This window comes from Pempheris klunzingeri, chromosome 3 (genome assembly GCF_042242105.1).
Source record: "Pempheris klunzingeri isolate RE-2024b chromosome 3, fPemKlu1.hap1, whole genome shotgun sequence".
In the NCBI taxonomy this organism is placed as follows: domain Eukaryota; kingdom Metazoa; phylum Chordata; class Actinopteri; order Acropomatiformes; family Pempheridae; genus Pempheris; species Pempheris klunzingeri.
The window spans coordinates 23,458,220-23,483,072 of NC_092014.1; the positions used below are offsets into that span (position 1 = coordinate 23,458,220).

Below are 24,853 nucleotides of genomic sequence, written 5' to 3' on the forward strand. Positions count from 1 at the left end.
AACATATGAGGAGCTGCCACATCCCAACACGTTTCACTATTGTGAAAACATAAGAGGCCTCAATTGTTTTGTGCCAGACCGAGGACACATGCACAAACATGTTCTATCCCTGAGAGATCTGTCTGAGATCACACGTGCAGATTCGCCTCCTTTTAGCCTCAGTGATCAAAATTAAATTAGGCTAATTCATTTTTTATTTCACTTTTTTTTCCTGTCTTTGTCCATCTTTGTTTTCTGTCTGTCTCTCCGTCTTGTCCCGTGGCCACTGTAAACTGCTATGTAACTTTAGCAAACACAGCGAATACTTATTTTTAAAGCGAACTTACGGCTCCGGAGGAAACAGCTGCAATGGGTAGGCTCGGTATTTGTAAATAAATAATTTAAAGCCCCCTTTTGCCTGCCTCTCTGCTATCCACAGCTTCTGATTTAACAGGACGCATAATCGAATACCGATCCTCGACACGTTCATATTACCGGGCGACTCGTGATTATAAAGCAACGCGAATGAAAAGAACCCGCGTTGAGCACTTTAAAGGATTGTTCCGTGTTCTTTTGTTCTCGGTGAACCTTCGGGAGACGTGTACGCTGAAAGCGACTACAAACGCTATCTATTTTTCCGGTATCGATTGGGCAGGCCTGGTGAAATCCGACTTGAGCGTTGACGGTCTGTCACATTTCACGCTGACACCAAGCGAACACTGGGCGCATACACACGCACTCACACACACTCACGCAGGGCTCACCATATTATCGACAGATCCGAGTCAGGAGTACAGACGAGGAGAGCACATTGGAGGTAAGTTGTTGTAAAAAAAATAGTCAGGACGGGGAAATTAGACCGGGTTTCAGCGGCAGACTCAGAGGCGGGGTCATTCCTTAAGATCGTGTTAATTTTAGCCGTGGTTCTTTCTTTGTAATTTAAGGTTGGCCACTTTTATCCTTCTCTGTGCGCTTTGCTGTTTGCCCCCTTTTCCACTTGGGAAAACATTACCGGCTCTCCCAAACTCAACGAAATCACCCCGAACAAGTTCTTTAGAAAACCCTTTTTCTCGTGTTACTATTAACCAAGCAATTTAAAGGGATTCGAGGCGTGGGAGGCTAGCTACGGGATTTTTCTCTGTGTTGGTCGGCGGAGGAGGAGGGGTTGGTATGGCTTGCCAAGCTAGCGAACGACGTTACGCAGACTGGCTAAACAAGTTTAAATGCCTGTTAAAGTGGACAAAGTTGCATTAAACTCGCCGCGGAGGTAAATACGGTTGTGAGAAAGAGGCCGAATATTGTTACACGGTTGTTGTACGACGAGACTAGGCGCAATAACGCGTTTACCACAGTGTGCTATGCGCACAAGCGTTAGCATGTCCCCCCAGCGTTAGCCTCCTGTGAGCTAGCGAGCCATGGCCGTACTCGCTGCTTGGTTGTTATGAACAAACGTTAAATGACGCCGGTAAAACATTAGATTTAACGTCTCCGTCCTGTGGAAATGTCTTCATATTGTTTGTACCCACGTTACTGTTGAGTTTAAGACGAGATATCATTGATATCTCGGACGGACAGCGTTGTTTAGTTGATGAACCAGTTTGGGGAAACACGTTGTGTTTAGTAACGTTACTTCGACAAACTTGAGGGAAGTAGTTCAACACGGAGTTAAAACACACCCATGCTTGTCAAAATAAGCTGCGGCGGGTGGCACCGAGTGTCCATGTAGACAGTCTAAACACAGAGAGCCCCGCAGCTGAGATTAACCGTTCACCACTCTCCAACTTTGTATTTTTAAACAGTGACTAAAAGCTTCTTCTGTGAGAGGAATCGAGAGGAAAAACGCAGAAAAAAAAAGAAGCAGAGGAAATCCCCCGAAAGGAAATGCCAATCGCAGCCGCTGGACAGCCAACGACTCAGGAGCCCAGAGTTTGCCCCCGGCTGCCCTCCACCCCGGAGCCTGTCCCTAAAGGGGCTGATTTATTCGACGAGGCGGGGGCGGCGGAGTCGGCGGAGCGAACAGAGTACGGGGGCGCGGAGGGGGGCAGAGGACTCGGGGGCTATAGTTACAGCCAGAGCGGCGCTAGGGGCTTTGTACAGCCCGGATCCATCAACGGCTCTCCGCCGCAGTCCCCAGCCGCGTCCTCCTCTTTTCTCCTCCATCCCTTTCACCCCCACCAAATGGCCATGGAGCCCCCAAGGACTCGATCGCGCTCTCGTTCTGGATATTACCAGCAGTACGGTGGTGGGAATGGCAACGGAATTACAGGCAGCGGAGTCATGGGATCAAACCACCACCACCACCACCACCACCACCACCATCAGCAGCAGCAGCAGCAGCAGCAACTACATCCACAGCAGCAGCAGCAGCAGCAGCAGCAGCAGCAGCAGCACGGTGCCGGTTGCGCACCACTTGGAGCTCACGGCAGCCTCTCGGAAAACCAGCCGCGAGCCCCAGGAAGTAACGCCTCTCCCGGCATTCAGAGGCTGTCCTCAGTTCCCGGAGCGCACCGCATCCCGGCGGCAGGTAAATGTCCCCACTTGTCATTGCCACATACTATATGTGGACCAAAGGAGGTTGAGGAATCACTCGCTTTATTAGACTTTTCACGAGTGATAGAAGTGTTTTAATACATTGGGGCAATTCTTTAGAGGCAAACAGAGATAGAGGGAGAGGGGGGGGGGGGGGGGGTGGCTGTCCTGGGGTTGGCATAACAAAAGTGTCTGTGCATGTGTGAACACATTTGTTGTATTCTAATTAGACTGGGTGTTTTATGTGCTTGCCACAGAGCTGCAGTGTGTGAATGTGGTGCACAGTTAGCACATGCAGTAGGTAAATGAACAACAGCAGTCTGTGGCGTGGACGAGGGGAGCCTCAAGCCTACTGAACTGCTGTGCATAGTTAGTTACCCAGACTATGTTTCTTAAGGCACTGTGGCATGTCTACTTTTAGTCAAGTACACAAATATTGATGTAGCTAGGTAACAAGCCTTACAGTGTGTTCAGGCTAATCTTTGTCTAAACTCGGCACGATGTATTCTTCAGAGGCTCTCACAGGTACATGGAGGAAAAACAGTGATTAGATAACCCAGGGGTTTGGCTCTGTGGGCGGCAAATATGAAGTTGTGTACGAGAAATAACAAAACAGGCATCCCTCTCATTTCTGTTGTGCCACTGGAAGTATGGTCCTGCATAGCTCAGTGGGTAGATAACACTAACTGGTTAAAGATGCAGACTCTCACATTCGCATACTAAAAACACAGTGCTGTAAATCCTCGCCTGGTGATTGGTAATTTCGACAAGAAAATCATCAAAATCACAAAATAGGACGTGCCGTGTTAAATGGAAAAGGATGGCCATGGCCTAGTATAATAACAGGCATACAGTCTCCTAAGACCTAGGTGGACATATTCTATTTCAGATAGGGAGGGGGGGGGGGGGGGGGTTCTGCTCGAAACTATCTGGTTAAGCCATGCTTTGATATTTGTGCTTCACTGCAAAACGAAACTTGTTCATGGACTGGTGCTGGGTGTAGAGTACATGTGAGGGCACTCTCACACAGCGAATGCAGTGCAGTGAACCTCACAACATAGAAACAGCACAGCTAGAGTTTCACATTCAGCGAGGCTATGGGAAAGCTTTTCTTTCAGCATGCCTAACAGGCTTCTCAGGTTAGGAAAATGCTTGGTTGGTAACCGTCTCCTGTGGTGCTTTGCAGAATATTTTACAAAGTGATAATTTCTTAATGAAACAAATTGAAAAACCAAAAGAAATATTTGATCTCTTTTGTACCTTATGTACAAACCACAAGACTTGTGGAATTAAATGGAATTAATGACTATCAAAGTGCAAGAGCTAAATGAAAGGATGGGTTAACAGGAATGTCTTCTAGTTTCTTCCAGTGAATGGTTTGCTCTGCCCTGAGTGGACTCACCTCTCATACTGATTCGATATGTTGGAATAACTAGATCTCTAAGACTAATAACCCAGTCATTCCTCTCTTAAGCAACACACGATGCAACTAAGGCTGGGACCAACACAATCAACCCAAGGGCTAGCTGTTTTCCCTTTTGGGCATAATTCAACCACACAGAGAAATGAATGTTATCCGAGTAGAAGCACAAGACAATATTCTTCCAGTCCGTATTCAACACTTACAGCGCTAGCGTTGTAAGTCTCTGTCTTTTCAGACACCCTTTTAAACAAAAGGTGTCTGCATATGTGTGTGTACAGGAGAGACTGATCAACTGTGTGAGGAGACTGGAATTACCTGTCTGGGAGAGCAAGTGTAAAGAAAAAAAACCAAAACAACAACAGCTGAACACACATAAACAAATGCAGGCCCCTTCTGGACACTGAACCTAAAGGTTGTCTAGCACTGTGTGGATCGTGTGTCTAGTGTTGTATAGCTTTGCTGGGTTTGTGGAAATGAAGCTCTGTGTTTGTGTATGTGTGTGTGTGTGTGTTAGAAAGAGAGAGAGGCAAGAACAGATTAAAAGTGAATAAAAATACACATCAGTGTGCCCAGCAAGGCTCCTCCACCACATTCGAAGGTGAACTAGTCATCGCGAGAGCTTATCGGTCTGCTGTGACCTGTGACCCATACTCTGTCATAGTAGCTTGGCAATGACATGTAGGATAGCACAAATCAATACATAGGATGACTGTATTGTATTTCCATCTAGATGGATTTCGATCTACAGGAGATGGCACTGGCTAGAATTTGTATAGACACTCATTCATTATCTTCATTCATTTCAATTAGACCTGTAATGCACAGCACACTAAGGAGAAGTAATTCAGAAGGAATACAGGTGTGTGTGTGTATGTGTGCACATCTTTGTATTTGTACTCTGTGTAAGTAGCAGAGATGATAAAGGCTGGCTGTAGTGAAAGTGCAAAACCAAAGAAGTTTATGCATCATTTAGTAGTTGTGAATCTCTTTTAAATTAAAGCAGTTGCTTTATTTTGAAATAAAAACATTCAACCTTTGTTTTATTTTTGAGGGCTATTTACATTGTTAACATTGCCAAAGGAAGCCGCAGTGCTAATTTATACTTGAATATTCTCTTATGCAAGTGAAGCAGCTGGCTAGCTGGACCTTTTCCCAACACTACACACCTTTTATTAGACCCTCTTTCCATTCCCAGAATGGGTCCTGCTTGTTGGGAGAGAGAAGGAGAGATACTTAGTCCATTCTTCCAGTGCTAGTCACCTGCATAGGGCATGAAAGCTAATGATATCCCGAACTCTTCAGTCCCTTCCTCTCTCTCTTCTCCTTGTAGTCTATTCGAAATCTTTTGCTCCCCTTTTCCTCTTTGTGCCGTTTTCTCGTTTCTTGTTTCATACAATTTGTAGTGCTCACATTTTTTCTTTCCTCTTTTTGACATTCTATCTATGTACTGGTCACATCACTTTGCTTACTGTGTTAGCAAGCAAAAAGACTCCTGAGAGCCCACGTCTGCAAAATTGACACTCAAGGCGCAAAATAGAAGCACAGAAAATGTAGAAGTACTTAAGCAAAAAGTGCCCACCAAATGCTTAAGACTGCTGCCAAATTGGTCCAAGTGGATAAAAACATCCTCTGTAGCAGTTGATATCCTATCCTGATTCTGACCCACCTCGGTCACAGCCTGTCCTCTCGTAGTCACATGCGTTTCTCCCACTCGTTTGGATCAGTCAACCCTTTCTGTACTCCTCCGGTCCATTTTCTCTGGCCTCCTCCCCCACATTTGTCTAATGGAGGGATCGTTTTAATGGACTGCCCAAAGCAGCAGAGGGGCAGACACTCCTGCCACTCTACCTTTACCCCTCCACTCCACTACTATCCTCTCCATCCTTCTGTCTGCAACAGAAGTGGAAACATGCACTCTGTTTTTTTTTACCTCCCTTTGTCTTGTCGCCCAGGCAACCCCCTCCAGTTTGAAGAGAAACTCTTTCACTTGGATTGACCAAGTAGCAGGGGTTCCTTGCTACTCTGTCACTCCAAATAAACAACAAAGCAGTCACTTTGGTCAGCAAGAGAGGATCCTTTGGGGCAGAGGACAGTGACTTTAAAATTAGCTTCAAATGTAGAAAAAAAATGTAGAAAAAAGATGTACCTTTAAGAGGGAGTGGAGAACAGTAAGCCAAAGATCACTAAAAGCATTCAGTGAGGTCTATGTATGAAGAACAGGAGAGAAAAGTGAGTTGGATGGGCCAGTTACAGGAGTTGATGTTGTGAGGAAGTGCGGTGCATTAGGTTTAAGAAGGTCAGGTGTAGAGAGAGGGTGAGGAAGGAAAGGGAGAGATGATTAGAGTGAAGCACAGGAGAAATGGCAAAAGGAGGATGTGAACACATTTAATGGAGTAGGGCTGACTGTGAGACACAGGACGTCGCGAGTGTTATTGTAAGCAACGCACAGAGAGGAAGCGTGCTTCACAGGCAGCAGCTGAGTGTGCAACCTGGGAGGAGGTGTGAGCACGGTGACTGGAAAGATAAAGCTGAAAATGATTAGCTGGGGGTAGAATGAGGCTCGGTGGAGGGCAGGGTAGATGGTTGGAGCCGAGACCAGAGGCAGTGAGTTTGTGAGTGTGGGTCAAGGTATGTTTGAGCCGGGCATGAAGGAGGAGGGAGAGAGAGGTTGTTGGCTCCTGCTGGTTGCACGTTGGCCTCCCATCCCTGTTGATGTAAGTAGGAATGTCCAGCGGACATGGCTTGGATGTATCATGGGTGCAAATCGGTGGTTCTAAAATCCACCGGTTGTAGTTGGATGTCTTCAGGCAGCGGTTGCCTTTGTGGCAACTCTTTCTGTCAACAGTTTGTTAGCTTCTTCAGCTGTTGCTTAGCATTTCAACATTACCCCTGGCCATGTCCTTCCCTGTTTCCACCTCTTATAGTTCTATTTCTGAAACTGTTGCAACTGTTACACAAAGTGATTTAGCACTCCACTACAGATCTCTAGATGAATGAGGCAGTAAATAAGTTTGTTTTGGTCATTGTGTAGATTTGTTGTTTGTGAACATCCTTTTTTTTTGTTGTTGTATTTTGGCACATTAAAGACCGTTGTCGACATACTGACAATATGGATTGGTAGCAGAGAGGTGAAACACGCTGCACAAATGCTTTGAGAAGTTTCAATTAGATATTTGAATGAATGACAAGTTTAAAACCCGAAAATAACAAACAGGCAAACATGCAGGAGAGATGGAGCTTGTACCCGGTAAAATCCTCTGTAGTGACCAAACCGGATTTAAGACGCTGTGTACGCATGACAGATGCTAGCCCTGTTGTGTTAGCCCCTGAGGCTAAAAACATTGATCCACAGGGTGGACCACACACAGGCTGCAATCTTCAACTTTCTTCTGACCGCCTCCTGTGGGCCTAATTCCTAGTTCCTTCTAAAGTTCAGCAAACTTTAGGAAAGGAAAGGTTGAATGGTTGTTAGAAATAAAAACACGATGTATTACTCAGAAAATTTGAGGGTTGACTGAGTTAAAACAATATTTCGGCTATAAATAAAGTTTGAGGAAATGAATAAAGGCCCCGTGTTTTGTTCTGTCTATTGGAACTGATTTGCACTGCCTCAGTATATATATAATCTATTGTTCTCGCGTGGTGTGTTCTGCACATTTAGCTTTTATCCTAATTCTTATTTTGAAATGTTATTTATATTGTGTTGTTTTGGAAAGCTGTCTTTGTTAAGCTGTAGGCTGCTCCCAATAATCAAATGCGGGCTGCCATGATTGTGCTATAAGTTGTGTCTCTAAGAGAGAGAGTGGAATATGTTGCACATGTCACACCTACCTTTTTATTATTAGCATCATACAGCCGTATATTGCGATATCTGGTTGCTTATTAAGGAAAAACTGAAAAATACCTAAAGGAACAATGATCTCGTATTCAGAGTGAATGATATTTGAATTTCAGGTTTAGAAATAGCCCATTTTCTACAGATGTGCTGACACTGATCCTGGCCCTATAAATTGTGCATTGGTTGCCCCGAAGACATAGAACAAGTACATTTCTTACAAGCTATTTCCATTCAGCGCCTCAGAATGTAGTTTCAATGAGTTTATGGCTCAGTTTGTGGCGATTGTGTCTGGATTTATGATGGAAGAGGAGAATTAAGACTGTCAACCTGTCTCTGCCTGTCTGTCCATTACTCTCTCTCTCCCCTAACGCTCCCTCTCTCCGATAGTTCCTGTCTTTCATTGGGGGATAAGGAGGAGAGAGAGCTTGTGAGAACAAGGGGAGGATTGGGAAAGAGTAAGGAGTGTGAAGGGGCGGTTTACTCCGTGTATGTTCATGTGCCTCTGCTGTCTGTGTGTGTATGTGCGCACGCTTTGCTCAGTAGCTGCCTGGGTGGGCTGGGAGCAGGAACAGGGCTGTCAGAAACATATGCATGCATGCATACAGAATGACGTCACTGGAGAAAGTTTTTTCTCTTTACTGCACTGAAACGTTGTTGACAGAAGTGAAAGCAAGATAGCAAAGGTAGATGGCATACTAACTATTGTGTTTAGTAGAGCCACTGAAATATTAACCAGTAAGGATGCTCTAATCGACGAATAGACTACACTATGGAGCTGTTATTGGCAGTGAAGCTGTGAATCACAATGCAGTCAGAACAGGTATTGTCCTTGAGGTGCTAGTGTGTATCGCGCACCGGAGGCCTCCCTAGCATGCCATAAGCTGCTTTAAAAGTTTTTTTCTAAATTAAAACATTTTGAAGGATTATTTTTTTGATCTATCAGTGTTTTGTATGCTCACAGTGTAAAACCAGCGTGTAAGGATTAGCAACTGTCTTTTGTTGCACAGCTTCTCAGTTTTTTTTTTTTTTGTGACCAAAAATATAACAAGATCACAAGATATAATGCTTTTAGGTACTTAGATACTGCCGCTATGAGTCTGAAACGAAATGTTGCTCCTACACATATAGGCTCTTTAAAATGATTAGATGAATATAATAAAGAGGTCATAAATATAATAGAATAAAATGATGAAATAAAAGCTGAACAGCTGTACAGAAGATGTCTCTTGTTTCACTGAGAAGTCCATTCTCGGTGTGTGCACTGGAGGTTTCAGTTTGCCACATCGCACCTGCATAACTTGATTACTTAATCACGACTGGTTTCCAAACTAGTGTTGATGTCACATAATCATTCTTGTACGCACACATCTTAAACTTGGATCATTATATGAGCACAGAAGAACTTCGCTAGAATGTGAATGAATGTGAAAACAGTCCAACTCTGCACATGCTTTCATGTACTTTGAATAAAATGTGGTCAAGAGTGTCTTTTATCGTGGTCTGTTCAGTTGGAGCTTTTTGCAAAGAAAACAAGCAAATCAGTGATTTTCAGTCCTAATCCTAACCATCCCTTAATAGGCAGGTAGTAATCGCATGATAAGAGCTTAGGTAGACACACTGTGTCGAATGTGTGGAAGGGCCGAGACCAAAACATGCTTCAGCAGAAGTGATATACCTTTCGTTGTGAGGGGATGCACAGAAAGACTTTGTGTTTCCAGTGCATTCTCATCTCAGCCAGAGCATCCTGCCGCCTCTACACACAACAACTCCGCGATCAAGTCTGTTGAATGCGAACACCTGTGCATGTTCTGTGGGATCAAGCAGCTTTCAGACTTGAGAAGAAGTGCAGGGTGGAGGAGGAACCTCAAGGACATGCCGCAGTAACAGAACAGAGAGGAAGATAATGAGAAAGATAATGAGGAAGGAGAGAAGAATAAATAGATGGAGGAGGACAATGAAGTGGGAGAGAGGTAGAACCATTCCCATCTCTATACGTACACACACACAGACACACTTGCCATCAGGCCTGTGTGAAGCAATGTTAGGCAGGTAATGGCTGGGCAGGCGCTACATGCCCGCCTATTTTAAGCCTGTATGCCAGCTTGTTACTCGACTCTGCTTCGCGCGAGGGTGTGAAGTGTGCTGTGACATGTGTTCAGGAGGCGGGGTGATCTGAGAGGTGCGTATACGTGTGTGTGCTTGTGTTACACATATGCTCGGCTTAAATTGTCTTTACCGTCTGTATGTAATGTAAATTGGTACAAGTTCTGCAGCAGTCAACAAGGTTTCTGTCCGATCTCCCATTTGTTACTGTTGGGCTGGTGATTTAAGTACGCCTGTCACTTATCCATCTTATCTATCCCACCACCATTTCGACTCACCCACTTTCTCTTGTGATTTTCTATTTTGACATTAGAAAAGAAGAGGTAGTTTAATAGCGAAAGACTGCACGAGAGAGTGTGTGATGAAGATCATGGGCAGAAATGGTGCGATAGGGAAAGGCAAGGAAATGTGGATGCTGTGAGATAAAGCAGCAGGAATATATGGGAGAGAGACAGTCTGGCAGATAGGGAAATAGATCGGTGGCAGGGAGGGATGGTGGTGATGAAGTGATGGAGAGTGTGAGGAGGAGGAGGAGGAGGAGGAGGATGTGCGAGCAGGGTGGGGGTGGGGGCGGAGGGGGGGCGGGCTGAGAAAGGGAGGGTGAGGTGGAGGAAATGGATAGAAATAGCTGATGCACTCTGAGGCTTACAGAAAATCAATAGCAGTCAAGAGGGGAAGCCACAACCCCCACCCAGCTCCCACTCTCCCCGGCTGCTCTCTCCCCCTCCAACCGCCTTCCTTATGTTTTTCCCTCCACTCTTTATCTTCTCCCATCTCCCTTTCCTCCTCAGTGCACTCACCCTTTCATGTGCATTTCCAACCTTGCCCTCGTCTGCTGCACCACCACTTTGCCTCCTTGTCCCTCACATTCTCTTCTCAGGTCGTTTCTCTCCTTCACGCTCCCCCTGCATCCTCACCTCCCATCACTGTTGTGCTGGCCTCGTCTTTCACCCTCTTTCTAAGACACCCTCTTTTCTCCTGCACATGAAGTCAACAGCAATTTCCTGCAGCCACTGGGAAGATGTGTTTGAGTGTGAAGATAGGAGTGGTTTTATGTGGTCTTCAGACTCATTCTCCTTAAGGGAATTGATTGTTGATTACTCAATCTTTTTTCCACGTTTCCACCTTGTTTCCACATGTGTATCGTGCTCCATCATTTTAGGCAGCACCATGCTCGGTTTTCTTGGGTTTCCTTGCACATATTTACTCAGTCAAACTGGTCTGTGACATTAGTTTATGCCACAAGTACCCTTGAGATTTCAGTGCAGGAATTAACCTTCAAAGTCGAGATGGCAGACTGTGGTGTTTTTATATTTGTGTGGCATGTACATTTTTGTTTTTAGTACTGTACTTCAAAATACTTCAAGTTGTCCTGTCAATACAACAGAAAAAAGATAGATTTAATGTAATAACTATCTCCACCATGATGCAGTGTGTTGACCTTCATTCTTCTATCAGTGATTATGGTTTGGCACCATGTATTCATATTGAAAAGAATAAAGAATCTTGATTTATTTTTTTTTCTTCCATTTTTGCCAACCATAATAATAACTTTTGTTACTGAGATTTTGAAAAGAAATGTTAAATGAGTGGCACAGTCTTATCTGTCATTCCTTATGACTGCTTCCTGCTCACAGTCACTCCCCTCTCTATGATGGAAACCATCTCATTTCAACTTTACGCTTAGATAGTTCTGAAAATTACAGCTTGTTTGTCTGCTGTGGTCAAAGTAGCTTGCTTCAAGCATGAACACACCTTTTTTAAGCTTGTTTTCTTCTCCAGCATACTTTGGGAAGGTGATCAAATTTCATTTTTCAAATCCTATTCATTTCACTAGAGATGAACATTTTTCAATAAAGGTTGAAAATCATGAAGTGGTTACTTCATGAATGAAAACTGTTTGTCATGAACGTGTTTGGAAGGCTTTTGATGGTTCATGGTAATGCATGTCCAGATTTCTCTCTTCCACCTAGCCTCTTTTATTTGCAACATTGACAGTGACATTGACTCTGCCTACAGGATGTCTGTCATGTCTGTGTATAAGTCTCCAGTATCTTTGTGTGTGTGTGTGTGTGTGTGTGTGAGAGTGTGTGAGTGGATAGTCCTAAGACTCCACAAACAGTAAAAATACATCTAAATCTTATCACTGACCCTGTCTCAGCAGTGGAATGGTGACTCACATACTGTATATATCGCAAAAAAAGAAGACCTTGTCCTGTGCAGAATCCCCAAGTTTATATTCTTCATTAAATCACCTATATTAGCATTTTCTAAAATGTCCTAGATGTAGGCACATACATTGAAATTCATACTGCCATACTACTATTCAACTTGCCTTGTGGCCATAAATGTAGAAACGAAATAGTGTGTACTGTGCTGTGTGCAGTCTGTTGGTCCAACAGTGGACATGATGTCATCGATATATTTGAAACCTGTTCTGTAGCTTCTGTATTGTGCTCTACAGAGTGACTCCAACTGAATGACTCAGCTCTGACTCAATTTACCGGACTCTGACAATGTGCAAGTGAGACCATATTCAGGGAGGGAGCTGGATTTTTGCCTATTGTGATCAGTGAATGAGTGTCGTATAGAGGAGCGCTCAGCAGCCAGACGAGTCCCATGAATGCTTCACCAGTACTCCATCCCAAATCATCTTGGTGAAAATAGTCTTTCAGCTGGTTTTCACCACACTAATGTAAGCTTTACTTACCTCAACCTCTTCAGTCCATTTATTTAGCCTGCTCTGGGGATTGGAGTATGAGTTTAAAGATTGAGGAATTCAGTTGTGAAAACCTCACTCTGTCTGCCCCTTCTTTCCCGTTCTCTCCCCCCTCTCTTCTTTGTTGTCAATCACAGCTTTTCTTCAGAGAGGGAGGCTGTGAGCAGGAAAAATCCCACAAACAGCCGAGAGGTGAAAAATGCTCTTTTAAAGGGCTTTTTTTGCCTCTATTCCCTTCTAGTTTAGCTTTTTTCATCTCTATCGTAAAGGTAGCCTTGTCTGGAGTGCCCTTGGGAGAGCTTACCCTTGGTATGTATACCACTGCCACCATCTGTGGCGAGGACGTGCCCATGAAAAGAGGGGAAAACAAAAGCCAGAATAAATAGAAAAGACAATAAAAAGATGAAAGGATTGTGGAAAAACAAAAGAGTAAAAGTCTTAGCTGTGATGCAAGCCGCGGTATCATCAGAAAGCTTCTCTAATCCAGGATTACTGTGTTTATTTTGCGTGTGTGTGCATGTGCTTCTGTGTGTGTGTGCACCTACCTCTACCGCCTCTGATCTGAGACAAGAGTATACCATATGGGTTTCAGTCACTTTTGTGCTGTACACACGGTCAGCACCCCGTCTCACAAACATGTTGTCATTGTTTTTTTTCCTGTTGTGTATTAAATTCAAGTTGCATGAGAACAATAACAACTGGATTAAATGTACTGCATGTAGATAAACAGCGGCCTCAGTGCCTTTGTGTAATGGTGCTATCAAATTCACTAAAACTGCCAATAACAAATTGTACATTGTGTTGTAAAATAATACACAATACAGTAGTTATTGATACAGTAGCACGTGCAGACGCTTTCTCATCTGTAAACATGGGAAAGTGAAGAAAGATGACGCAATGATTTGGCTGACAATATACTGTTACGATTATGAAATGTAGAACAAGTCGCATCCCTGAGGCAATATACAATAGTGTGTGAATGTCATGTGTATGTAATGAGCACTGGTCAACTAGAGTTGACTCACTGTCTCACTCTTACCTTCTCTTTGCAGGAGCCTCTGGCGGGTCCTACCACTGCCACCCAGACCATACATATGGAGAGGAGAGTGATAAGGTAAGCCACCCACCTTTAACGATACCTATGTTCATACCATAGACCTTTTATATAGATGGACGATGAGTCTCTGCTTCCTCCCTCTGTACAAAAATGAAGTACAGCCATGCTTATCAGAGAAATTACCACTTGAACGTACATCAGTGTGATAAGAACTACTTAAAATGACAATCTTTGGGAAAAATGTTTTTGGCGTGTACTTAAACTAAAATATAGGTGATGGGGTTTATGAGCTGTACTGCAGCCAGCCCTGAGCGGTGATCGAGATGTTTTGGCTTCACTTTTGGGGAGCTGTCACGTGGTCCATCTTTACATACAGTCTGCGATTCATACCAACGTAAGAAATATAGGGACCCTACTGTACGGCCTAAGTGAGATCATGCTGCCCTTTGGCTCAATATTAGATGCTATCTTCTGTCAGCTGATGCTGGATGAAGGACTGAGACACAAAACCAGACCTGTTCCCAATAGCATGTGTGTGAATGTGAGGGTGGAATATGTGAGTCTCATGGTCCCCAAGTGAACTGGAGAGGAGAGAATAGGAGGCTGTATTCTAGCCAGTAAATATGACTGGATGTATTTTAGTTTTTGCGCTGGTCAAAAAATAATAACTCTTAACTTTTTTTCCAATATAAAACTGTCTACTACAGATTCACCAATTTGAAACACTGCAGGTCAACGCGCTCTTTAACAACTATAAAGATCTTTACTTGGCAGCTTTAAGCTAATAAAGAAAAAGTGTAAGTACTTTATTATTGAAGTGTACTTGCATTCCTTGCATATGAAAGGACTTTTTGGCTGAAATCACAAAATGAAAAACTTAAAAATAACATCTCTTGTCTGTGTCTTGGGGCTATTTTGGTTGAAGCTTTAGCTCAAAGAAACACTTGATGTTGCTCACTATGTTGTGCTCTCAGGCTGTTAATCGTGTTTGTTGTCTATATGCTTTTAACAGTAGTACCTCCTTGAGAAACTCAAACGCAGCACAGTTTGCAAATCGCAACTCTGCTGAAGTATGTTTATATGGTGTAACATTGTACACATTATACAAAAGAGCCTGCAGCATAAGCCCATGGCAAGTATGCCCCCCTTCAAGGATGGAGATGTGTGAAGTGTGCTTGTTTGCCGTTTAAGTGTATTCCTTATTGGCAGTTGTGCTCACATTGCTCCACCTGTTTGCAATTTTCATTAAATTGAAAAGACGCTGTAGACACTGATCATGCTTTAAGTTATCAGCTGATGGGCAGTTTTGGGAACTTTTTGTTTTACCAGCTGATTGTCAGCTGACACATCCACGCACCCTCATATCAACTATATCTGTACTAATCTGTACAGAGTGGGAATATTATGATGATTGTACATTTTCAACATAGTATTACAGATAATTTTGGCAACACTGCTCTGCCAATGATGACGGTAATTGTGAAAATATACTCAGGTAGTACATATGAGAATAATTTAAAACCCACCAGAGAATAAAAGTATACTTCAGTAAATGATAGTCATTGTCACAAGTCAAGGCCTGTGTAAAAAACACGCAGATGAAGCACAAAACATTGGAGAACGAGAAGAGGGGAGGCAGGATGCTGAGGAAGGTGTTGCAGAAAGCTTGGAGGGAGAGACGGAAGGGAGGGGAGGCCAAAAACAGGGAGGGGGTATTGCTAATGATTTCACCTCCAGCTGTGGGACTTGGTTGGAGTGAGAGAAGGGAAAGGAGGGGAAGGAGCGAGGGAGGGAGGGGAGGAAGGGAGGAACAGTGGCAGAGGAAACAAAATGGGCTTTGAAATCTTGTTGATGGAAAGAAAATAAGTGGGGGAGGGAGAAGTGTTTGAGTGTTAGTGGAGGCATGTCTGCAAATATTAATGAATCTGTAAAAGCAAATGACCATATTTGCTCAGTGTGCAGTTGCGCACATTCATGCACAATTTCTAGGGCATGAATGCTGGAAAAGAGAAACCTGGGCTCAGTTGTATTTCTTAAGTGTGTGTTTGGATGGACTCTGTGGGCCTGTCTTTATTTTGGTTCTCAGCAATGACAGCAAAAGCCACAACAGCTGCCGGCCACAGTTACTGTGTGTGCGCTAGTGGATGCATGCATATCCCAAATGTGGACATAGTGAAATAGAACGTGGTAGGGTGTGTCTGTACTCATGCTTCAGGATATCTACCCAGCGTGGTGTGTGCACACTCTGAATGTGGACACAGTGAAAGGAATGGAGGGTGTGTGTGTGTGTGTGTGTGGCCCCTACACTGTGAGCACTGCAGAATGTGCTTTAATATCTGCTATAGAGCAGTTCACAATGTTCCTGGGCCGTGCTGGGAGTCACTGTGTGTGTCTGACTGTCTGTCTGTGTGTGTTTTGAGCCTCTGAAAGTCGGCATGTTTTTGTTTCTCTATTTTTCTGGCTTTAATGGAAACATGTTTGGACCAGTGTGTTGACGTGCATGTGTATGTGCACATCGTGCACTCCGTTAGAACATAAGGCCACGTCGAGGCATATTGCTTGAGGACACACACACACACACACACACACACACACACACACACACACACACTCCTTTGTCTGACACCGCTCCCCTCCCACTAACATGGGTAGACAGGCCCATCAAACTTTCATACTAATGGGCCAATAGTCTGCATGTGTTAAGACAGAGTGTGTATGTGTGCGTGTGTGTCTGTCCTGTCTACGAACTTCTTGTCTTGTCCACTCAGATTCCAGGCTGGGGTCTTGGACGGGACGGACAGAGAGGAAAAAGGGGGAGGGAGTAAGAGGAAGAGGGGACTGTAGAGGGGTTCAGCTTATCTGATGGAAAGGAAGAGGGGGATGGGAGCAGGGTGTCGAGGAGGGTGGGGAGTGTGTGAGGCTCGGGATGGAGGAGGCTGGCTTAGATATGAAAATGGGCACAGTAGATGTCCCTAGGGTGTTGGTGTTGAGGCAAGGCTGGTAGAGAGGGTTCGGGGTGTCGTGTCGGAAGAGAGGGGGTTGTTATTGAGAGGAACAGAGAGGTTTGGGGGTGGGGGCAGATCGCTGGTGCCCTCCATCCTGTGTACAAATGTGCAAATAGCGTGCCTTCCGTACCACTTTTGATGAAATTACCAATAGAAAAAGTTGAGTTTCTTTCAAATAATGTTACACTTGTGCACACCAACTCTTGTGTATCCTTGTGTTACTTGAATTTCTCCATGTGACTTTTTTATTTCACTTACCAAAAGGAATATGTTCTTCAAATGTGTCTTTGTATGCAAAAGTCTTCTGAAATGTACGATGACCTTAGTGTGTTAGAACATTGCAGACTTGAATCAAGCAAAATACTTTTGTCTGTGATGCTGTGCGGCCCTTGAGAGCTCTCTCTCAGTTTAAATAGGACCCCAAACATGCTGTTATTATTATACTTCATAGTTTAAAGAGATTCTGACTTCTGTGAAACAACAGTGTGTTTATGCACACACAGCATGAAAAAAAACAACCCATAAAACCAAATAGCCTTGTTTGATATTTGAAAATGTTTGGGTCATTCCAACCCCTTTGCCAGCGCACAATTCAAAAACTTGTTGTCAAAGAAATTACATGGTTATTCCAGGAAGAACTGGAGAACAAATCATATTGAATTGTTGTACAACTTTGAAGGGGTTGTTGCAGGCTTGCTGATGCGTTGGTTGTCTTGGACACAGATGCTCAAGCATGCTAATTTCTGTCGCCTGTAAAATGTACCAGGCAGACACAGATACACGCTCTCAAAACCGTGGTGTGTACCCCACACCACGACCTAAATTTGTTCTGTCATTTAGGATCTGGTGCACCCTGAGGCTCCACCAGGCTTCACCTCTCTTTCATCTCTGCCTGTTGTGTGCACTCATTCTATCTCTACTTCTTTCCCTTCCAGTGCCCTTCCTTCCTCCTAGCCCTCTCTTGTCCTGCCATGCAGTCCACTCTGCTCAAGACTTAATGAAGTCATCGTTATTGTTCGTCTTTCCCATAAGCTGGTCAAGCTCAGGTCACACAGCACTAGTGAACGATAGAGCTACGAGTGTACGGCGTGCTTGGCCCTACAGTCAAAACACATTTAGTTCAGGTTTGTTAGAACGGTGTCTGGCTCTGAAGAGCTTCAGAAGGTATTGTTCTTTATAGGCTGTAGAACTCAAACAGTGGCAGCTGCCCATGTGTGAATGTGAATTTGCGCATGTCTGCAGGCGTTTCCATAACTCTGTGTGTGTGTTTCAGCAGCCTGCTCTCCAGCTGTTTCCTGTTAGCTATCACACTGCTCTCAAGGTTGCTGAGTTTGTGTGTGTGTGTGTGTATGTGTATGTGTGTGTGTGTGTTAAAAGTCACAGCCGCTGAGTCATTTTTATCACACTTAAACAACGTGTCTCTCCCATGAAGAAGAGAGGTGGATCCGGGGATCAAGTATGTAGAGGGGGCAAAAAGTGTTGAGATGGTAAATATGAGGAAGTGTATGTGTGTGTGTGTGTGTGGTGTCTCCAAAAGAACCACTGTGTTCTTCAGAGCACAGCTAAGGTCTGCACAAGGGAGAGTGACTAAGAACTGACACATGAGTGTGCGTGTTCTTGCCTCACCAAGTGCCATGTGTGAGAGTCACTTTCTTGACTGTAAGTGAAGTGACTCACAGATGAGTTGATAGGATTGAAACAGTCCTTCGTCAGTGTAAACCTTGATGAGCACACATGCAGCTATGTCACAGTTTTAGTGTGCATCGCTGACTTCTGACCCCATGAGAAAGTATTCGTCAGGCTGTCCAGACGAGGGTGTGTACGTATGACTCGCACATGGGCCTGTGAGTGCTTGCCTTGCGTTTGCATTTCCTCACTCCAAGAGGAAGTGACTTTGAACCCTCAGGGCCTCAGAGTGCTGGTGGTGTAATATGTTCTCTTTCACACACACACACACTGTATAAAAAGTACACACACACACACACACACACACACTCTTGATCATACAGGAAATGCCATGAGTCACAAAGGAGCTCAGTGTCTATGCAGTAGTATGGATTGTGGGCCAGAGGGACTGTAAAGCATAGTGAAATTGATTTGATCCGAGTGCTATGGGTCACTAACCACAATCCCCATCCTCTCTCCCACTCTCCTTTTCTTTCTTCTTTTCCTCCCCCGTTTTCCACCCCTCCCTCTGCAGAGCGAGGAAAGCCCCAGTCCAAAGCGCCAGAGGCTGTCCAGTCAGTCTGTGTTGGAACAGCTAACCTCATCCGCCCCCCCACCATCCACCCCATCTCCCCCCATCCGCCCATGGGAGTCAGGGCCCCCAAGTCGGAGACAACCTCACCCCCACACACACTACCACCAGGAGAGATGCCTCACTCCTGCTCGGCACAGACGCAGGTAAACGCAGGTTCTCTTAATGTCTACAAAGTGGGTCCGCCGTGAAAAGTTAACTGAGGGTCTCAAATGTAAAACTTTCCCTCTCTTTCAACTCCAGCCCTCCAGCGAGGCGCCAGCGAGGCCGTCTCTCCAGACCTACTCGTCACTTGCCTCCCCATCACCACCCCTCCACCCAAGGCCCTGCACCTCGCCTGTCTCCATCAGAGCTCCAGGACGAAAACTACCACCGCAACCCCCATCCCACCACACACCAGACGTACCCAACACACACACCCAGCACCTATGGCCAGCCTCCCACAGCTGGAGGCGGGGGCGCAGGTTTGGAGGAGCCCCGAGCTTTCCACCCCCCCACTTTGTCACCACGACTACTGCACCCGGCTGCTCACCACCACCATCACCATCTTCATCAGCAACAGCACCATGCGACGCAACAGCAGCAAGGAGCCATGGTCATGGACCTGCATGAACAGGTTAGTCTGCAAATACGTTCTGTGTGTGTGTGTGTGTGTGTGTGTGTGTGTGTGTGTGTGTGTGTGTGTGTGTGTGTGTGTGTGTGTGTGTGTGTGTGTGTGTGTGTGTGTGTGTGTGTGGCTGCATATTAACTGCGGCGTGTTTTCTCTCCAGCTGCAGCAGGGCAGTGTACCGGTCTCCTACACAGTGAGCCCAGTCCCTCCACACGGTCTTGCTGCGCCTCTGTGTAGCGGCCAGCACCTTCCCCCTACCTGTTCCTCTCAACAACAAGTTCCTGCCTGCGGCGTGGTCTTCAGCACTGGACAACACTATCACCCGGTGAGAAGAACACAGCAGTGTGTGGGTTTGTTTGTAAATCAAAAAAGCACACTTTGTGGCGTGCAGCCTCACCCACAGCTCAACCAAAGAAAAAGAAAATTGCTCAAAGGAAAAGTGGGTAAAAAGTAGCAAAGAGCTACAGATTTCCCATCATGTAGGGACTTGTTAATCTTCCAGGTCTTGGCTGCCACCTTGTGGCAGGATGTGGCACATTACAATTGCTGATGGGACAAAACATGAACTCAAAACTTCTTTCTTTCTCTTCTTCTCACCCTTGTCCAGATGCTACAGGCATGTTCAATGCAGCATTTGCCGGTACCCTATCCCTTTCCCTCGCTGCTGTCCAGCGACCCTCAGTTCCTGCTTCCCCATCCACCACACCTGTCTCACCACCCGCCCCACCTCCCCACACCCGGACAGTTCCTGCCTTTCCAGACGCAACAGCCACGATCGGTACGTGAATGATTTTTGTTTTTATAGTTTATCTGGTAATTATCTATATTATTATGACTTGTTCTGTGAGTAAAACACATACTGAATGATGGCATAGATAATAGTAACAGTACCAGCTAATAAATAACCCCAAGATGAATTAGTTTTCTAGTCAGATTGCCATGAATCGACTTGATTCATTATATGGACAAGTTCCCCCTTAGGACCTAGACACGAGTTATGACTAAAACATGATTTCTTGTAGAAGAAGTTACTGAAACTGGTACATTTGATTGATATCATATGAGGCTAGTTTTAGCCTGTTTAGAGTACTTCTTTGGTACATCACATAATAGAAATTATAAAGTAAATTTTGTATTTTCTCTTTAGTCTTTTACATTACAAGAAATGGATGACTGCTGGTTTTAAAGGCTGTATTACTGTTAACTGACACATTTCTACTCTTATCTGATGGTCCTAGCTGAATGAAACTAACTGTAATTGCCTGTTTATGTTAAGTCATCGTATCTACATAATAATTCTTTTTCTTGATCAGATTTTTCTTGTGTCTAAATATCTTATGATGGTGCTAAATGTCATATTGGTCATCACAATGTAGACATGTATGTATATGTACATATACATGCGTATCATCCATATGAGATATGATTGTATGACTTTCATCACAGTAACTTTAATTTGCACCATTAAAACAAAGGCAAAAATTAAGCTTCCAAACATAGATCCTCCTGTAAAAATCTGCTGTCCTGATTATCGTCCTACAAAACTACTTGTAAACTTTGGCCCAGTTATTGTCCCACCCCAACACCTGTTATGCATTTGTCATGTTCGATAACGCAGTGCGTTTCCCCTCAGCCCTTACAGAGGATCGAAAATGAGGTTGAGCTTCTGGGAGAGCAGCTTTCAGTAGGTGGAGGCTTCAGCTACGCTCACCATCACCACCACCACCATCACCACCAGCCTCCCTCCACCCTACCGCCATCGACACCGCTCCAGTTCCTCTCGCACCATGACCCCTTATCGCAGGAGCTCTTTACAGTGGTGGGTACATTCAATTCCTGACATCATCATTTGTGTTATTATAAAATGTGAATACGATATAATGACTGTTTCACCCTTGGTAAACTGATTTTCTTTTCTTTGTCCCATTTGCCACAGCCCTATCCCCACTTTATGCCTCGCCGATTCACAAGCCGGCGTTACCGCTCTCAGCAGGCTGTACCCCCATCACCCTACCACCCCAGCTTCCTGCCTTACTTCCTGTAAGTGCTTCTCACTTTCTCAAGTGTATGTTGGAACTATACGGATGAATTTGCATGAGAATAGAGTGTGCCGCAGAGACGTAACACATGCAGTCTACTAAACTGTGAACATTGTCTTCAACCACCGACAGGTCCATGCTTCCTGTGCCCCCAAATGTGGCCCCCACGATCAGTCTAGAGCTGGATGTGGACGATGGAGAGGTGGAGAACTATGAGGTAGTACGAACTGCTGCCACAGTTCTGCCTAGAATAAAGTCATCACATGACACTCATTTCATTTAAATGTGGAATGAGATACAATAGACATTTTCTCATACTGTTTCCAGTGTACACTTTGCCCTCTAAACTCTACCTTTCTCTGTGAAACCTCCAGGCCCTGTTGAACCTTGCTGAACGTCTAGGAGAGGCCAAGCCCCGCGGTCTAACTAAGGCAGACATAGAACAGCTTCCATCATACAGGTTCAACCCCAACAACCATCAATCCGAGCAAACACTGTGAGTACCTTTCTGCCTTTGAAGAATCTTCGTGTTGTGAGGAATTTGTCAAAATCTGAGGCAGCATGATTTTATCCAAGATTCTGTTTTGAATGGTACCAACCTTGCAACCTTGTCTTTCAGGTGTGTGGTATGCATGTGCGACTTTGAGTCTCGCCAGCTCCTTAGAGTCTTACCCTGTAATCACGAGTTCCACGCCAAATGTGTAGATAAGTGGCTTAAGGTGAGTAAAGACATTCAGCTATCTGGATAACTGATACATTTGTCAGCTGTTTCACATTGCACCAGTAAGCATGGTGAAATTCATCCACACTTCTTTGCTAAATATTTGGCTCTGTAAGCTTGGTGACGTGGTGACTACTTACAGAACTTGATGGTAAACTACTGTAGATGGTGCTAGCCAGCTGGGAACATGTTAGCACTACTCCGTCACAGTAGCTCTCTGAGCTTGTTATTTTCTGTGGGGTGTTAATTATCCCTGACATTTTGTGTTTAGGGTTTTACATCTTTTCATTCAGTAACTGAAGGGTGAACAAGACATGCCATATGTGGGGTTAGATTAAGGTGGGTGGAGTGACACAGCTAATAAGCTGTGATAGCTTCCTCTGTTTTGAACTTTGGAGACTGATTTGGGATTGGTTTTGGTATAGCCATCTATTAGCTTGCTATTGGTCAATGGTGTGAACTGGGCTGTCAAAGTTCAAAGTTGACACAGGATTTAGCTGTGTTAAAGGCTGGTGTGACCGAGCCTTTAATCTGCTGACTTCCAAATGGCTTCAGTAACCTGTGGTGTTTGTATCTATCATGTATTGAACTTATACATATATTTCTTACCTATTTAACCCTCATCTCCTTATTTTTTTTTGTCCCCTCCAGGCTAATCGAACCTGTCCCATCTGTCGAGCCGACGCCTCTGAGGTCCAGCGGGATTCTGAGTGACCTCATATCAACACCCAACACCCACAATCCCTGACTCCATTTTGGATGCACCAACCAATCAGTGAACTTCTCACTTCGGCTCCCACATTCTGCCACATAGCTGGGACCATTACTCCTTATTCCTCCACTCTTTATCCCCCAGCACACTAAACAGTTATCCTCATGTCCTGGGATCAGCAACTTTCTACTGACTCGCGCTCACTTTATCGCTGGACATCCTAGGCCTTTTGTTCTGGACTATTATACCCCTACTACTCTGCCTTCTGCTCATGGTTACTCCTTACAATGAATGGCCTTTAAAACACATACACACGGTGTCATGTGCAGGTGAACATATATATGTGTTGTTTTTTTTAAACTCATTACTAGCCCTTCCAAACTGATGCGACCTGTTCAGTCTTCTCGGTGATGGACAAAGAAAAGGACTTTGAAAAAACGTCTGTACAGTTGTACTAACAAACATTTAGGGAGAATTGGCAGCCCAAAGATTATGATTTCTGTCATTTTTTTATTCTGGCTATAGTTGAGCATTCACATCTTGGCTTGCAGAGGCTGTCATTTTTACTAGCCTCATAATAATTGCAGTTGAACAGTATCGGTCCACTTTAATTTCTGTATGTGTGATCTAGCATTCCTCAGCGTGAGACTGTAAGCAGAGATACTGTACACTGTGTCTCAAAGAGTGAGCTACTTTGGAACAGTGAGAAATATGTTATTTTCTAAACACGTGTGTCTGAATGCACTCGTGTGTGTCCTTGCGCTTGTGTGTGGGTGTTCCTCCTCCTGTGGTATTTATAAAGTTCATGTGGTACAGTACATTGACTTCCATAATCCAGTTTTTTATTTATTACACCCTTCAGATTCAGACTCACTGGAGGTTCAGACCCTTTATAGCCAGGACTTGTTGAAAAATCTAAATCTAAAATCAAAGTGTAAGAGCAGGAACACCTCCAGGGAATTTAACAATGGTTTTGTGTCATGTCATTAACACACAGAACAACTGTGACACCATCAGTCCATTTCTGCCCATCTGCATTGTTCTCATCTCAAACTAGTCAAGGCTGATCCAGTGTGATCCAGTAACTTTTAACCTAAAGGAAACAGATCAGGACTATTTATACATTTCTTTGTTGACATTATCTACTAAGCTCTTCCCCGAGGCACAGCATGTGCATATATTTGAAGCTTACAGAGCTGCCAAGGTGGATGCAAAACATTCATTAAAAATGTCGCCAAAACATTCATGATGCTAAGTTTACTCACTTTCATATGGGAATGAGGCCTTTGAAAACATGTGTCGGTACCCGTCCTGGTACCCAAACAGCAAGTGTCGATAGATACAGATGCAATGTTTTCTCCATCATGGACAAGGAACACATTTTAAGAGACTTACAAGGTCATAGCTAGTTTCTCCGGTCGGTGGATTTGACACTGCAGCACTTTAATATGTAGATTTAAGACCTACGCGGTCTTTTCATTCTGAACAAACCATTGATCGGTTTCCACAGTCCACGTGTGCATGAGAACAAACATTTGAATGCATTAAAAGCATTTTATGTCCTCCGCATCGGCTTCCAGTACCTACAGTACCACCCAATATGTCGGCTCCTTTTTTTTTTTTTTTGGGCTGCTTCCTGGTAACACTTGATCTCTGTAAGGCCTATGTCAGCATGTGATAATGTAACCTAGAGATGTTCACCTCATGCACAGAGCAGGCTTTCTAATGTAATTTATCACTATTTATCACAAGTGGTGTTTTGTGTCAGGATGACGACCTAACATAGGCCTTATAGAGATTGTCCTGACAGACGTTTGGTTTGGAAAAGTTCAGCCAGGCACCTGCAGTGTCTTACATCTGA

At 44.4% G+C, this 24,853-nt stretch overlaps 1 protein-coding gene across 1 annotated transcript; it reads left to right on the forward strand.

Annotated features, from left to right (window-relative positions):
* The first annotated feature begins 709 nt into the window (after positions 1-709).
* Positions 710-24,054, forward strand: rnf38 (ring finger protein 38). The gene is made up of 13 exons (XM_070827970.1): positions 710-796; positions 1,779-2,503; positions 13,644-13,705; positions 18,854-19,056; positions 19,154-19,526; positions 19,681-19,845; positions 20,128-20,298; positions 21,154-21,339; positions 21,457-21,560; positions 21,692-21,776; positions 21,934-22,055; positions 22,179-22,278; positions 22,932-24,054. The coding sequence occupies exons 2-13, from the start codon at positions 1,861-1,863 to the stop codon at positions 22,992-22,994; spliced, it is 2,277 nt and encodes a 758-aa protein (XP_070684071.1). The 5' UTR covers positions 710-796; positions 1,779-1,860; the 3' UTR covers positions 22,995-24,054.
* The last annotated feature ends 799 nt before the right edge of the window (positions 24,055-24,853 follow it).

Bases quoted from the DNA above. Each gene is read 5' to 3' on its own strand.
- rnf38 (XM_070827970.1), top strand. From the start codon at position 1,861: ATGCCAATCGCAGCCGCTGGACAGCCAACGACTCAGGAGCCCAGAGTT. The intron at 21,561-21,691 runs GTAAGTGCTTCT...AACCACCGACAG, and splicing joins AGCTTCCTGCCTTACTTCCT to GTCCATGCTTCCTGTGCCCC. The intron at 22,279-22,931 runs GTGAGTAAAGAC...TGTCCCCTCCAG, and splicing joins GTGTAGATAAGTGGCTTAAG to GCTAATCGAACCTGTCCCAT.